This window comes from Rhea americana, unplaced genomic scaffold (assembly GCF_003343005.1).
Source record: "Rhea americana isolate MKP2758 unplaced genomic scaffold, rheAme1 scaffold_291, whole genome shotgun sequence".
Lineage (NCBI taxonomy): Eukaryota > Metazoa > Chordata > Aves > Rheiformes > Rheidae > Rhea > Rhea americana.
The window spans coordinates 193,146-209,723 of NW_028186414.1; the positions used below are offsets into that span (position 1 = coordinate 193,146).

General features: G+C 42.3%; 1 protein-coding gene across 2 annotated transcripts in view; it reads right to left on the reverse strand.

Moving 5' to 3' along the window:
* TBX20 (T-box transcription factor 20) overlaps positions 1-16,572 on the reverse strand; it is a 41,507-nt gene extending 24,935 nt beyond the window's left edge. For both annotated transcript variants that reach the window (XM_085309134.1, XM_085309132.1), the window contains exons 1-5: positions 16,445-16,572; positions 14,457-14,691; positions 12,975-13,139; positions 7,703-7,811; positions 1,793-1,951 (exon numbers count right to left, since the gene is read on the reverse strand). In XM_085309134.1, the coding sequence (XP_085165260.1) occupies positions 1,793-1,951; positions 7,703-7,811; positions 12,975-13,139; positions 14,457-14,691; positions 16,445-16,571 (795 nt within the window). In that variant the 5' untranslated portion in view covers position 16,572. The remainder of the gene's footprint in view (positions 1-1,792; positions 1,952-7,702; positions 7,812-12,974; positions 13,140-14,456; positions 14,692-16,444) is intronic.
* Positions 16,573-16,578: the final 6 nt, after the last annotated feature.

Genomic DNA, 16,578 nt, shown 5'->3' on the forward strand with positions numbered 1-16,578 from the left:
AGCTCCAAGTAGTTCCCTTGACTTAGATCACCAGCACGCTAAGCCAACTGTATTGCAGAATAATAAGAATTTCTATTCATCTCTTGAGTGTCTTTTCACCAATCAAACTTCCATTTTCCTGATATTAAAGGTTTGGTATGACATCAGAAGAGAAACTTTTTGTATCCACCAAATCCAGATGAGAMTCGCAATCATTTATGGTCCTATTTTTCCTGAGAGACTGTCTCACAAACAATCAGAGAACATCTGCTAGAAAGCATTTTAAAATGAAATTTGACCTACAATTCAACTCTGTAGCAGTGGTTGGACTGTTTAAATAAATGCATGCCCTTTAAATCTTAAATTATGAGATAGTTTGTTGAAAGTGTAATGTATTTAGCTTTTATCTAATAACCTGCAGAAATGTAATCAACCCCTCCTTAAAACAGTTCTGAAAGAAATGGCAAAAATGAAAAAAGGCTCCATTTTCATTAGTCATAAATAAAATGACAGCATCAACCTCTAGGGGTTCCGGAGATGTTCCATTGAGAAATTTTCCAGGACTCATGTGTGCCTTGGGAAGGTTAGTTTAGAAATGTCTCTGATGTAAGTTATTGGTAAACACAAATCCATTCCACAGAACGAAGTTGTTTTTGTGTTTGTTATTTTGCTACTTCCTAGAGAAAGCTAAGTGGAAAAATCTTTTCTAACCACAAGTCCAAATTTTATATTCCCGAGACTGCCACAGGCTGAATTCATTTTCTTTAACATTCAAATATATACTCGAGTTTATAGTCAAAACATTCTGATATTAAAGCTTAAAGCTGGGTGTGGGGTCTGCCACAATTAGTGACACAGCCCTACTACTATTACGTTCATTGCTTATTTGGCACAACATGCAGTAATTTCTTTTTATTCATAGCACTTAGAAACTAATCATTTTTGCCTCAGATTAACAAATGTACATTTTTTTAGACAAACAAGTATTTTGACTCTCTGATGCTACCTGCCCACATGTTTGGACAGCACTTGTTGCATTTTTAGAATAGCCTAGCTTAACTTGGGGGAAATTGAGACAGAAAGAGGCACTTTAAGAAGMGCAGTAGTCATTAAAACGCACTCTAAATTGCACTGAAGCCAACAACATCTTTCCACTTACTTTAATATTAGAGTTTTATCCACTGTTGAGCAAAGCCTCTGTTTTCCAATTGTTTATATATGTCCTAAAATGACTCATTAGCAATCCATTGTTATGATCTCCTCCATTTTGTGTATATTATTCACTGGCATGCAAATTGAAATTCAAACATCTGGATGTAATCTGGGCAGCCTCTGAAAAGCCTATCTCTCAGCGATTTCCCTTACTTTCAAGCCTTCCGGCTTAATTATTCGACTTTTTAAGTCYGTGAAATCGTCGTGTGCAAACCAGAATGTCTGCCAGCTACTACCTCAAARCGTGAGCTCGCCAGAGATCACAACAGCTCCTTAATGAACTATAATTTAAGAAGTACTGAAGGATAATATGCAAACAGCTTTGTATAGGCAGAAAAGAAGACAAATGAAAGCCTCTTCCGTGTCATCCTTACTCGCATGAACAATCTTTACGTCCCTTTGAAGCTAGGAGAACTACCCATGTACATAAGAATTACTCCTTAGTATGAATTAGGCTGGACAAGGCCACTGCAAACATTCAAATGGAAAGGTAAGTTATATCAGCAAGTTTCCTCAACCACATCTCAGTGTGGGGGAAAGAAGGAATTTCTTAGCTGTGGGGAATTTAACTAAATCAGAGGAAGTTAGCAACTGTACTCACCAACTGATTCTGATAGGCGGTAACAGCTGTAAAAACTGTTTCTGGAAAGATAAATGTCCTGAACTCTTCAGATTTCAGATTTAGCAAAGACGCCGTGTGATCCTTCTTCTTAATAATGTGGACCCTTGGCTGGTACTTGTGCATGGAGTTTAAAATGATCTGAAAGAAACAGTTACAAGGCATTGTCCTGAGAGGAAGATTAACAAGGCTGTTGAAGACAATAAAACTGCATGGAAAATAAAGGTACAATTAACACTGTTGAGGGGACATCTTAAATYTAACTAGCCTGGGGCTGGTTTTCTGAACAAGCTCTCCAGCTCATCTGGGCGGGTGCTTCCTTCTGAAAACTAAGCTGTAAGAATAGGCATTTCAGGAGCTGATGTCCTCTCACCCCTGTGTCACTAGTGAGCACACGCTTCTGAAGCATAAAAACCTGTTCCTGCAGGTGAGATGTTCTACATATACAATGTGTTATTGCTAGTTTGTGCCCCAGTTTGTAGGTGCCACCGACAAGTGTAAATATTAACTCTTGAAAAGCATACGGCCAAGAATTCACATTTGCAAAATTGTATGGGTGGCAGAATAAAACCAGGCAGAAACCCTCTGCAAAAAACATGACAAAACAAAACTACAAAAGAACTGCCACCACTAGCACAAAGARCTGAAAAAACCAACCCTCCCTAGGGTCTTAGGGTTTCACCATTCAAACCTTTAAAGCAACCTACTTTGTAGATGCTCTTCACTGCAAACTAACGAAATCATGAAGAGAAATCAGTCCAGAACTGTAAACTGGACAGGTTTCACCATTTTTTCTTGATAATAATTGTTTATGAGCAAAAGCGTAATTCCAAACCTAATGGACCAACTAACCAATTTCAATGCTCACTGGAGTCAAACAGAGATTCTCACTTGCTTCAATTAGCACTGGATGGAGGCCTATTTGGCTGCTCTAACCACAATATTACAATATAAGAATTAGAGAGCTCAGCTCGCACCAGTCCTTGTTTTGGATATAATCACAGTCATAAGACTGAATTGGCAATGGTGTGGGTGGTTCTATTTTACGGGGGCCATAACAACATTACAGCCAGTTCTGTACATCTGGAATAGCTAATCTGCATTCCATGGGAAGCGTTAACTTCAGCTGAAACACAGCAGAAGTGCAGGATTTCATGCTAACTTAGTAAATAAGAAAGATTGCATATTGCCTAGGAGTGGGGAGCTTAGAAACAGCTTTTTCATGGCTAAAATTCCCTTCGGCATTTTCTTCTCTTCTCCTTTGGGGTGAAGGATTGCTGCAACTTGCACCRTGATTTTGGTGGGCTGCGCATGAGGAGAAGGGAGTCACTATGATGACAGGGAGTCATCGCTCTGAAAGTGTTAATATGTCAACTTTTACAAGTTCAGGTCCTTTCTCAAATCACTTCATCAGTTTATACACACACGCACGCACGCGCACACACACTGGGCAAATGCTTTGCGATTAATATTCTCAGTACTTTTCTCTCTRTTTCTCAGATTTTGTCTCACCAGCCTAGTCAGTGGGACCCAGTAGATGCTCTGTACTTTGGGACCAGCTCTAAGCAGTTAGAAAAGACATTTTAGATGTCGGTGTGTGCCTGGCGATCAGCTTAGTGAGCGGCTCGGCACGGCACTTTCCATTGTCTTTKATGGCCGCGATATCCGTGCCGCGGCATTACATCTGAGCAGCAGCCGAGCGGAAGGAGGAAAAGGCTGCGATGGAGCAGCTCCCACACATACCCTTTCCTTTCACTCCTTTGTGAATGTGAATTGCGATAATGAAACTCCATTTTTCAAACAAGATCACGTAATCCTCTATGAAAGTTTTCCAAGACCAAAAGTGCACTTAAATAACATCCTCTACCATGATACTCTACCCCACGTATTTCCACTGGAGAAAAGTCAGGTCATTCAGGTACAAAACGCAGTACCAAATGCAGCCAAGAGTTCACAAAGATTCTGGAAGGCCCGAGGTCAAAGTTAAGGTCACCATTTCCTTTTTACTGGGGTCCATGCGTATTGTGCTCCATCTGCAGCCCCACAGAGGATGTCAAGATTGCAGCATTTGCTGACATTAAAGTCAGTTGGATACTGAAAAATACTTCTCAACATCTGTGCATCCTTTTGTATTCAGATTGTCAAGACAGCCTAACGGACTTTGATACACAGAGTGCATCCACTGAGTAGTCCCCAGTGTTGGCCTCCAAGTCAGAACAGTCCCCCACCTGTGATGCGTATTTAGCAGAAAATCTCTGATGCCACCTCTGAGATACTCATGCTGGTGTGCTCAAAGAGAAACACGAGGGCCATGAATGCTTATGAGATTCCCCCCAGCACGTGCTTACTGACAGTGCCGAGTGATCACAGGCCTCCAGCTATCCCATCTGCTTCTGTGCTGACAACCTCAGGTAGGGGAGATGACCAGGATCCTTCGTGGCAGGATCACGCTCACCACGAGGTCAGGTAAGGTTTAGAAGCAGCTGGCTCCCACTGGCCACCAAAGGCAATCTGGATGCCAGCTGCAAAATCCCTGAGGTGACTCTGAATTCGGGAAGTCTGCTGTGAATACAGCTTCCACATTCACTGAAGAAGAGCATTACTGGCAAAGGTTTACTTTTTAAAAGCATTTAGCTTTCAAATTTTTACCAGTTTAACTTTCTCAAAAATGGCCATCATTCCCTGTGGCTATTCTGAAACACTTCCTTCACTGTGGTACATTCTTTGGCCGTGTTCACACCTTCGCATCTCTTTTTGCAAACATTGATGCATTCAGGTTTTGCTGTCACAAAAGCCATGTATGCATTTGCACCAGAAAGCAACTGTGATAACGTATATACTCATGACTGGTCTCACTGTGAACCAAAGATGATACCACCACAACTAAATGTGATTCAAAGTCCTAAGACAAGCAATTGATGTGAAAAATATCACCAGAAATCGGAAAAAAATCATAATACTCATAAACGTTCTGCAACCAGGAAAACAGAAATTACTTGGTCAGCTCTGAAAATCCAGAGATGGAAGCCATTTCCTTTCTCTAGTGAGGATATCTGAAAGTGTTTCCATAGAGCGAGCCGTATGTCATGCACACAGAGATAAGACTTCTCTGCGATACTTGGGGAGAATATGTGCATAGCTACGGGCTTACGCAAGTCGCTGAAGATACATCAGCAGAGATGCTTGCCAAGTCCAAAAGTCTCAGAATAAGTGAAAACAAACACTAAAACAAACAAATGCCTCTCTTCTCTTCAGGTGGATTCCTTTTCAGGAAATGAACCACTCTACAAATAAAACCCCACAATTATCGTAACAGCCAAAACTGTCTTTTGGGGGTTAGAGAAAACAAGCAACTAGAACAAACTGCAATTAGGTTGGTTCCATCTTCTATACCTGTAAGTAGTACTTAAAGACAGTTTTTAGGCCATTAAAACTTCATCAGGAGCCAACATGCCTTATCAAACATAATKAACATTTTAGTAGCTCAATTAAAAAGATCTCCTTGGTGAAGAAGGGTTCTTTCAAACAGAAGGGAGAGGTTTCAGAAGGCATTTCAATTCTCCCCTTCCCTTAGCACACAGGAGCTCAGAAATACCATTGGCCATACCACAGCAAACCACCCTTTTTAACGCTTCAGAGAATGAATTTCTTCCTTAATTCTGTTGAGCATCCAGTGATGATATTTACATAGCTTCAACGAGGCAGCACATAAAACCTGACACTCTAATTTGGAACATAAAACATGATCAAATATTAAAAAGGGAGTGCTCCACGAAGGCATGATGTCTGTCACGCAAATCTCAACCCAGCATCGAGCCTTCAGGGCTTGTTCTTAGCTGAACAAGCAAAACTTTCCATTGACTTCAGCTGTTCAAAGACTAAGTGCAAAGAATCTGTTCCACCTCTGCTGTTTCTTGGAAAGTTAATCAGGAGGCCACATCTCCTAAGCCACGGATCATATTCTCCCACTGTGTGTATCTGAAATGATTACATCTTGCTCTGTCACATGCCTCAGTTCCCGACAGTTTCTCAGACCTACTTCTATTTTATACTCATCTGGACTTCTGGGAACTGCACCACTACTAACAAGTTTGCAATATACTGCTGCGAGCCCTTTATTAGAGGCACACATGGCCCCTGTTATGATGAAAAATGCTTCTTTTTAAAGTACGTATACCACTCTATCATCACTCGATGATAGAGCCCACAAATCTTCAGCTTTGCCCTTCTAGAGATTATGAAATCGGAGAAAAAAGACATTCTCCTCCAGCCAGGAAGGGAGTGACGGTGGGAAAAGGATTTAAGAAAAATATATCCGCCAACAGATCTTTACAAAGGAACAACAGGCATCTAGCTGGACTTTCTTTAGATTTTTTTTTCTTCTTCTCATTTTTTCTAGTTCTCAGGATATATTTCAAACTATAAAGGCCACGGTTCAGTTTTTAGGTCTTGAACAAAAATTCTCTTTCAAATGAGAAGTATTTGCACAGAACACACTAAGACAAACGGCCACTATGCCAAACAGCCTGCAAACGCAATTAATAGCATGCTTTCGTACGGGTGGGCTTTCTGATATCACGTGTCACTGTGCTGCAACTATTCTGCTTTGCAGATTAGTTATCCTCCCCTACGTTTCACAGTTCAAAATCAAGCCTGTCTTGCTGATGTCTCCTTTATCAATACACTTTTTTTTTTAATTGTCCTGTTCTGAGCCAACAACTCTTTCAAATCCACCCCCCTGCTTCTTCAGCTTTCCCATGGAGAATTGCCTAGCTCAGAGTCACTTTTAGCTCTTCTTTCTCCATTATAAGGTGCCACCAAGCCRTTCTGTACTTTTCAGGCAGCTTTTTAGGGGCGGCTCTTACCACCTGACATTAGACTGTACAGTGGCTGAATGCAGATTCTCCACTGATGACTGAAGGAGCATAGAGGGAACCCACTGCCAGCAGTTCTGCATCCTATTTCCCAGCTTCCAGCCTCAGAGCTTTTGACAACAGAGTGGTACCAAACAGTGCTGGGATCTGTTCCATTTAGAGGCCCCAGTCCACCCTGTTGCACRCTGGGGATGCAAAAGTCTAAGGTTATTCTGGGAACAATTGAGGCATATCTACTTCTATAATTCTAGAGCCCTTGTTTGGTGTTTCTAACAATCTTCTGCTGATTCTGTACCCATTCTGCCTAGGAGTAAAAAAGCTATTATCCATGGACCCAACCCTAATGCCTGTAATGGCGACATGCTAGTCAGTAGAAGGGAACTCCCAAGCACACACTGGAAAGTATGTGAGTTTGCTAGATGGTGTGGTGTGGCAAAACATACTGCCAGGTCACAGCAAAATRAAGATGGAAGCACAACGAAAAGCTCATCTGCTTTCCTTTCTCCTTCACTGTTATGTGCAATCTCATCCTGAATTTTTCCTCATTGGATGCTCTGCCTCCARCTGGAAAGGGAGCATGATTTGACTGCCTGTGTTGACCTGGGCCTTACCCATCTATCTCAGGAACATCCCAGTAGGGCATAGCCTCTAGAACCTGTGCAGAAACGTGTGCTCGTCCAGCCTGTGGGCTCAAAYATTCCCAGGCAGACGATGCCACACTTCCTCCTCCAGAAAAGTGAAAACAACGGTAATGCTGATACAAAGGGAATGCTTATGAAAGATAATAAGCAGATTTCTGGGATTATCAAAAAGAGAGATTAAAACCCAAAACATTTAATCTTTGCACAGCTTCCCCCTCCACTGTGGCATGAAGGGCTGGCCAAGAAAGGTGTAACCTCAGAGCTAAGGCAGTCTTTTCCCTTTGGGACCTTTGTCCTACAGGATTAGCCCCGTGGTACAAGTGAGAAATTCCCTCATTGTGGAATTTTTACCCTTTCCCACCAGGAGGGCTACTCACATGGCCATGCTGATCCAGCTCGTTGTTTGTGAGCTTCACTTTTTCGAATGACACCATCTGCTTTAGCAATTGCTCTCCTGTAAATGGTGAGTCAGGGTGCACGTACAACCTAAAAAACACACAGAAAAGACATGCTCATAAAAATCTCACCAGTTGGCTTGTGTGTGGGCACTACCTTTGCAAAAAATTAGAAAGCCCACAATATTTTGCTTCCAGGATATGCAGCGGTTTCATAGAAATGAATTTCCTGAGAGCTTAGTATAATACAGTTCTGCTACAACCCACAATCTCCCTAAATTAATGATGCCTGAAATATGACCATTAATGAAAGACAGTAGAGCACATGAGTTCTTTCATTCACCAGAATATAATGAAGAATTCTGTGTCCAAGTGCTAGATTGCTCTCTAACCATAGCTATTATTTTACCTAGTTATCTAAAATGGGAACATTAACTAACATTCACTGTTTTGTCTTTTCCCAAATGAAAAATTGATCATGTCTTTCCCCACAGCTGTACTAACAAGCACTTAAAATAACAATGACTACAGCTCCAAGAGAAAAAAACATGGTGTCATTAGAGAGATAATGGGGGAATGTAGATAAAAATGCATTTTTCTTTATATGTAACATTAAGCTGTGATAATGATTTTAACCTGCACTCGATCACACGTTAGCTGTGGTGACGTGTGTTTACAAGAGGCTGAAGGCTGCAGTCCAGCACAGTGATTTGACATTAAAAAATTAATTGCAGCTATGTAATTAACAATCCACAACTTAAGAAATTAAGCAGAAGGAAGCACAGAAGACATGTAGATAAAAAGATATATACATTATGACTAGACTATTCACAAGTGCTGGGCTATTTAAGAACAATGATTTTACAGGAATGGTAAATTGCTGAAAACTATTTAACTCAAATGTTCTTCTGTGATATTAAATTAAAAGCTAATTTAGCTCTTCAGCTGGGTCAAACTGGAATTGTTCCACTTCTGTCAGCGTTGATTATCGTGCACAGAGGGCCTGCCTCTCTCTCTACAGATGATGTATTTGGCCTCACTGATAGATTTGTTCCATTACGTGGGTGGGGCAGTGCTGAGATGTAGGGTAAAAAAAGTAAATATATCATCTAAATAATTTTTTTTCTTATTGAGCTACAGTTTGGGTTAGGCAAAGGGAGACCTGAAAGACCACGAAGTGATGAGGCTATGTGGATCGCCTCATTGAAGAGTGTCTGTACTAATGGCTTTACGGAGCACAGCTCTGTTGCTCAACGAGGAAAGGTTTCATCCTGGATTCTGTCTTTGCCAGCAAAATCCCCAAGACACGGTTCTGCTAGCTAAACTGAAGTTTTACCAGCATAGCTCTCTTCAGATGTTCGGTATGTTTTCCTTAAATTGATATGAAGCACAGCTTGGCTGGTATAACTGTGTCCACAGCAGGGATGCTGTGCCAGGATTTGTACTGCAATAAAATGTTCCTAACATATGCAGGACCTCGCTGCTCTTGACTCTCCTGATTGTACCGCAAGGCTTGTGAAAAACAATGATTTATTTGAAAACCCAAGATGTGGAATTCTGTTATGTCAAAAGAACATTACCTTTCCTGAAAATTAACTTTGCCTTCCTGTAGTAAACTATGAAAATTTGAATCTTTAAAAGGTCAAATCACACAGATAAAACAAAAGGAATCTTAAACATATTGCTTCCAAYCTCTGCAATTTTTCAGCCAGTCGTGTGATTTTATTTTATTTTATTTTATTAATTTTTTTGGAGCCTGACTCCTGATTCTGAATGGCTGGATAGCTAATACTGTTTTATTGAGATCACAGAGTGTCAGCCTTAACAAGGTTTGGCTAATTGGGACCAAAAAGCCAAACTATTTCAAATATGTGCTTGGGGAGTGAGTAAAGATCTTTGTGTGTTTAAAAGCTGTGCACAACTGTTTTACCCCATACACAGTTAATGTTTGACACTGCTACCAAGCTATGGATTACCTGGGTGTTAGCAGAGAGCTAACAGGAAAGTTGCCGAAGGATTGGTACCTGAATACTGGTTATTTAAATGTATTTATAAACCTTGTTTTCTTTACTGATTTGCTCTATGCCTTCAGTCCCACATGAAGGCATGGCTCCGCATGTTTGAACTACACCTCCCAGCATACTTCTCCTAGGGCCTGATCCTGTACAGCCTGGAAAGGAGGACTCAAAAGCAGACACAACGCCGTCTGAGGTGGAGGGAGCCCAGGAGACCGCGAGCGTGCATGAGCACAGGGATTAGAGGACGAAACGTGCACATTCCACCRACGCGCACACAGCTCCCGCTGCGGCGGGCGCGAGCTCTGCCGCCAAAGGCTGGCCGCATGGGAGAGCTTGTGCACTTGAATTCACAAAGGCTCTAGGAGCCTTCTTTGGATCTAAATTTGCTCCAAGGTATTTAATTTTTCATGAGATATCCATGATTTGGGTACTGCTTCCTTCTTGTGTATTTTGGAACGCTATACCATTTTCCTTCTATGCAATTTACAGTTGGACCAGTCCTACAAGCTCTCTGTGCGTGCAATTTTCATTACCTTAACATCACAAACAGATAATTTGTAAAATATAACAACAGCTTTTCTAAAAGTTTCCTTCCTAGAGTTTTCTCTAAGTGTGTAAATACTACAGCTTCATTAAACAAATGATTATGGGCAGGCCAGTGTTGCCAAAAAAGTAAAACAACAGGAAAAAATCTTTATGAGTGAAAGACAGGAGGCAGAAAAGGGAGAACAGGCACTAAAGGTACATGCTGAAACTTATTAAGCTGATGTTGCTTTCAAATAGTCTTTGCAATTCGGAAGAACAAACAAAAAATATCCCATAGGAATTCTATCCCCAGAAAGCACTTCAGAAGACTTACAAAAGACTTTCTGAGAAGTATTTTTATCCAAGTGTCTGTGGCAAAATAAAGTTGTCTTAAATGTTGACAGCAGGAAGACGGGGTAAAACTGTTTTTTCTAGTGAATTCCCTGAAGGACTAATCTTTCAAACRGCATCACAGAATACTTAGTAATTTTGAGAAAAGTCGTTTTAGTGTTTAAAGTTATTTTTGGAGTAGAAAGAGTAAAAAGTGTTATGGATTTGATGTAAAGCCTTACACCTGCATAATGTGACTTGGGCATTAATTCCCCTGATAGCTTTGAAACTATCTAGGTGAATAGAGAGCAATGTGTATGYGGAGTTAGCATCTTGGCACTACCAGTTCCAGCACTAAAAACGTACATTTGGAGGAAAGAAATCATGAGCAGTAACTTCATGGAAGGCTTCTGCTCCTGGAGCAGGACCATGTTAAGATGGGAAGACTGCTACTTTTAATGTGTTTGAGAACGATTGAGGCTTCCCACCTCAAAAGATGCATTAATGCTCCAGAAACAGCAACAGTGATGCAAGCATGCCAGCACACACCACCTCTTGACAGCCTTTTCTCATCAAATAGCAGTGTAAGAAGCAAAAAGTGCATATACATATGTGCAAGTACCATTTATAGAAATAAGAAGTAATCTGTGCCCATGTTATTAACAGTTCCGCTTTGTCTAAACATCCTGAAAATAAAACAGGATATGCAGCATATGTATACATTAGCACACAGGGGCACTGACCTGATGGGGACCTCTAAAAGCTACCAATATGATAATAAATAGTAAACTGCAATAAGGTTTGACCTCATCCCTATAAAAGTTGGTAAGGAATTTGCTAATTACTTCAAGGATCAGCCTCCTATCTTAGTCTCATGAGAATTTCTTCAYTGAACTATTCTATGCCAGATAGCATGTGGATTAGCAGTCTAGCTAAAGGTACCCCMAAAAAAGCTAGGGACTAACGAACAAAGAAGAAGGGGAGAACCCTGCCCTGCGGCTGTTTCTGTCCTTCCTTAATTTTTTGTTTGACGCTGACTCCTTTGGGAACAAGAGTCATCTTCTTCCTTGGGGTTTGAGCAGTGCCTATTACAATACTTCAAATGAAGCCCTTAGCTGTTAACCACATTACAAGAAGGAGTTTTTGGCCCTGAAAACAAAGCCAGCATAACTCCTAGGTTGCTGTCTTTAATAATAGCTTCCACGCATGCACTTTTTCTTTACTTCCCTGAGCTGCCTTCCAGAGATCCGGAGTCAGCAAGATTTCAGCAGAACTATTTATATAACAAAATTGTTCGGGATTTGGTCCCGCACCCACACCTAAAAATGTGCTTCCATTTCTTCTGTTTTAATTTTAATTCCGGCTCTGTAATACCCAAGATCTTAACCCTGGGCTGAGACACCTGGAAGGGATCTGTGTGCCTGTGCAGAGCCCTCCATGCATCCGAAAGGTTTCTSGCGGAGCCAGAACGGCACCCGTGTTGCTGCCCTATCTCCAGCTCTGACTCAGCAAAGCTGTTAGACATGTGCTTCTGCCTTACTGGTCTTGGGGACTTAAGTACATACTGAAGTGCTGTGCTAAATATGATAAAGTATAGGTCGCCGCTGAAGTGCTTCCCTACCGTAAGGCCTAGGGCTGTAGCCTCAGTTTCCCAATGCCGAAAGAAGTTAGACATTAATTACAGCTATGGAAGGATTTTGAAAATGAGTTTTCTACAGCATTTTGTTCTATACAGGAAAGGGTGTTAGTTTACTTTTTTTTCCCCCTCCCTAAGGTACCAGAAAAATGCTACGATTCCTTAAGAAAGTAAAAATAAATAAATAAATAAAACTCTCTACAGGGGATACATGGATACATATTTTGATCACTGTATAAAGGGTTACTAACAGTCAAAATAAAATTATTAGTTAGTAARCATTGGATATATTATCAAGAAATAATATAATTAAAAGCATAAACAGCATTGTACTGTAATGTAGTATTTCTACTTGGACTTGTCTGGTGGTGCTTGGATTGCTTTAAATTATACAGTTGAACTGGGGGGGAGGAAATCGAGAGAAAAATCAAAGACTTGAAAAAAGTTTCCTGATCTAAATTGAGGCGAATTTCCTTAAAAAAAAAAAAAAAAAAAAAAAAAAAACGGCATTAAGCCAAATCCTGCACAGTTTTGGAACAGTCAATATAAAAATCAAACCTCATGCAGAGATTTGAGGCCTGATTCTACCTCACAGAAATTAATTGGAGTTTTGAGATCAACCTTTTTCAGCAAGGTCTCAGGCGCTCAGATCACTGTTTGCAAACAGCATACAAAGGTTAATAGGTATTTCTTGAAGGGACACAAACATACACGGACACACAAACTAGCTGTAAAATCTACAAACCTTGCAGGGAGTGGAGGGTCAGCTTTTCCAGCTACTAGCCAGGAAGACCTGTGGTAGGCATATCTGTATCTTTTATTGTCCACAGGAACTATATCCATTAACACAATGTACTTGGCTTCAGGATCCACTCCCGAAAAGGAAACCCTGATCGTAGGAAACATTCTCCTGAAATAAAGGTAGATCAGAAAATAAACACACAGATGGAGAGCAGAAATAAAARCTTCTGAAAAGCCACTACGAATAAGAATTACATTTTAAACTCCTGGAAAAAAAATGGAAACATCAATTGCGTGACAGAAATTAAATCCCACGTATCTCTAAAATATACACAGAAACAACAGACACAAATTAGAATAACTTCTTTGAAGCAAAAAGATAAAATGGTAATAGTGAAAAAGTAAAGGAGGAAAATGCATTTTTGCCCAGTACTTAACGTGCACAAACAATGTCAGAAAACAGTTGTACCAAAGGTACGGAAGTTCATACAAACATTTATTTTTGTGGGATCCATGCTAGGGCTAGGGACATACTGCAAAAATTATTTCCACTAGTATTACCACGAAGTGCAGATGCATCTTGTTTTAGCCTGTTCAGAATATTCCCAAAAGTATTGCCACAAGCTTCCTTTTTTTCCCACTTGAATTTTGACAAAACATAGATTTTAAAATGCAGTGTTTTGCCATATGCTAGAAATAAAGTTAAGTAACTTTTTAAAAAATGGAACTTCACGTTGCAGATTTTATACATGTTTTTTTAAACACACACTGGTATGTCTGGCTCGTTATAATAATCATCAGGGAGCTACATAAATAACAAGTAACTTCGGGGATTACAAAAACTGACATTTGGCTGCTACAGACTGCATTTTGCTGACCCCAAAAGCCTTGCTGAAGAAGCTCAAGGCTTTGAGATGACTAAAAAGCCTACGATTGTTTTGCACATGATATGCAAACAGAGAAAAGACGTTCATCAAAAAAAAGAAAGAAAGAAAGAAAGAAAAGAAAGAAAGAAAAGAAAGAAAGAAAGAAAGAAAGAAAAGAAAAAACGGAATTACTGCTCTGTGACCCTGCGTTCGTGTGTGTCTGTAGCACCGCAGCCCTGCAAAGCTGCTGCACAACGCAAAGCAGCTTGCGGCCACAGTGCTGACTCCCGCTCGTTTGCAGGCTAGGGGCTTCCTTGCAGATCATTAGGGCACCTAAATGTCTACCCAAACTGCTCGGACTTGTCCCGTACGAGCTCAGCCTCCCGCAGAGGACATGTACGCAGGGTGGCAGAGGAGCAGCCGCAGGGAGCTGAGCCCTGCTAGCAGTGCCCGCYGGTGGGGTGCCCTCACCCCGGCCCTGCTGCTCCCTCAAGATGAAGGCGCTCTTGGATTTTTTAAATTATTTTTATTTTTTTGCAATTTCCACTCAAACAGCTGCCCAGAGAGGACATCTCCCCRCCCTGCCCTGCCTCCCCCGGCGCGCTGCCGTCCAGCCTTACCTCCCCGACTTGGTGATGATCATCTCGGTGCCCAATTCGTGGAACTTGTCCCAGAGCTCCTTGGTCTCCAGGCTGCAGGAGATTTTGGCCATCTCCTCGCTGGGGATGATGGGGGTAGTGGGGATGAGGGGCTCGGTGCACAGGGACGAAGGGCTGGCGCTAAAATCCCCGTGAGGGTCCAGGCCGGACAGGTCGGTCAGAGGCTGGGTGCAGGAGGATTTCTCCACGAATTGTTCTGCAGGGTTTGGGGGAGAAGAGCAGAAGGGAGGTTCAGCCGGGACGGGGCTACGGGCGACAGCAAACCCGCACCCAGAGGGAGACGCTCAGCCTCCACTGAGCCCCTTCTCGGAGACGGCAGCTCCAGACTCGGCGGCGGCGCGATGCTCTTGAGGGCTCCGCGGGGCGCGGAGGGGCCGCGCCGCCCTGCGCGTTGCTTCCCTCCCCACCCCCCCGCGGTGCTGCCGGGGGATTTCCGCGGAAAGGTCACTAATTCTCATTAAAGCGGGGGCGCTCGGGTCGCGCCGCGGCGCCGTGCGCGGCCGCGCTGCTTTGCGCGGTCCGGTTCGCGTGGCAGCGGCGGGACAGCGGGAAGATGCGCTCCGCTCCCCCGCGGAGCCGCCTTCCCGCGGCGCCTCCGCCGCCCTCGAGCGAACAAATCCGCCATGCCCGTACCGAAACAAAATAAATAAAATAAAATAAATAAAATTAACAAATTAAAGAGGCGAGATTCTGCCCCAAATCTTCAGCAAATAAAAGCTGAGATACACACAGTCGTTTTCCCTCAGTTTCTAATTGGAAGGTGTGGGGCAACGGAGTTAAAAAGAAAATTAGAAATATGAATTAAGCGAACATTTTCAAAAGAGCCTTGCAGAAAAAAAATAAGTGTTTAACTCGAGACTATTTAAATACGTCAAACAGACATATTATGACATACCCGGCCTATACTATCGCACGGACTAAAAAATATATATATTTTAATATATATTAAAAAAACTTACAAGGAATCCCCAGAATACATGAAATCTATTAAGCCATTTGATTAGATAGAGCAGACATTAAACTTCCTATAAGCTTGAACGAAATCTTGTTCACTGGCACCCAGAGTTTTTAATACATTGTTATTTTTCGTAGTTTTCTGTGAACTGCTGTATGCGTGCAAGGATTACGAGTCACAGAAATGCGCGGCGAGGGGAGATGTTGACGTTTTTTAAAAGACTTCGGGAATCTGCATCAAAGTGAGCGAATATGAGTGAAATCTCTAACCCGAAAATCTCGAAGAATTATTTAAAARATCTTCTCAATTACTGTAGACTGAAACAGTCTGTATAAGCCCACATCGAGTAGCGGTGGAATAAAGGAGTTTTGAGGTCTACGCACAAATTTTATTAGTCCTTGTTAACAAGGAACAATACCATTTTTTATTATTATTATTTGACTTTTAAAAGCACACATGATGTGCAATAAATAAGAGACAGTTTATTTCATACCGGTGAAGAGAAACATCTCTACCCCAGGGCGTGATATTATTCTGCGAATGGCAAAGCCGGATAAATAAACAGAGTAACTTAACCTGGAGGAATTTGGAAAACGGCTCGTATTATAAACAACCTCGCCTGAAAAGGACGGTGCATAATAAATAATAATAATAATAATTAAAGAGATTTAAAATGCCTCTGTGCTGAAGCTTTCACTTCTATAAAAAGAATATATATATACTTATACACACATTATATATATTATATATATGCATGTATAGAGAGAGGGAAAGCCGCTGCTATCGGAGACGGTCTACAGGAGCTTTGAGGAGGGCGGATTTCGGAGGAAACGAGCACTTCGGGAGCGGGCTCGGCCGGCGGCTGCCGGGCGCGGAGGGGGGCGGCGCGGCGCAGCCCCCGCGGCGGCGGCGGCCCCGACGGGCGGCCGGCACCCCGCGGCCAGCCGGGGCTCCGGACGCCCTGCGCGGGGCCACCGCGGGCTGCGGCACTCACCCAGCGGCTTGATGGTGCTCTCCGGGGACTCCTTGTCCTTGGAGCTCCCGCTGGACATGAGCGCGGCGATGGAGAAGGCGTTGGCCCGCGACGAGAGCTGCGGCTTGGGGGGCGGCGTGTACTCCATGGCCGCC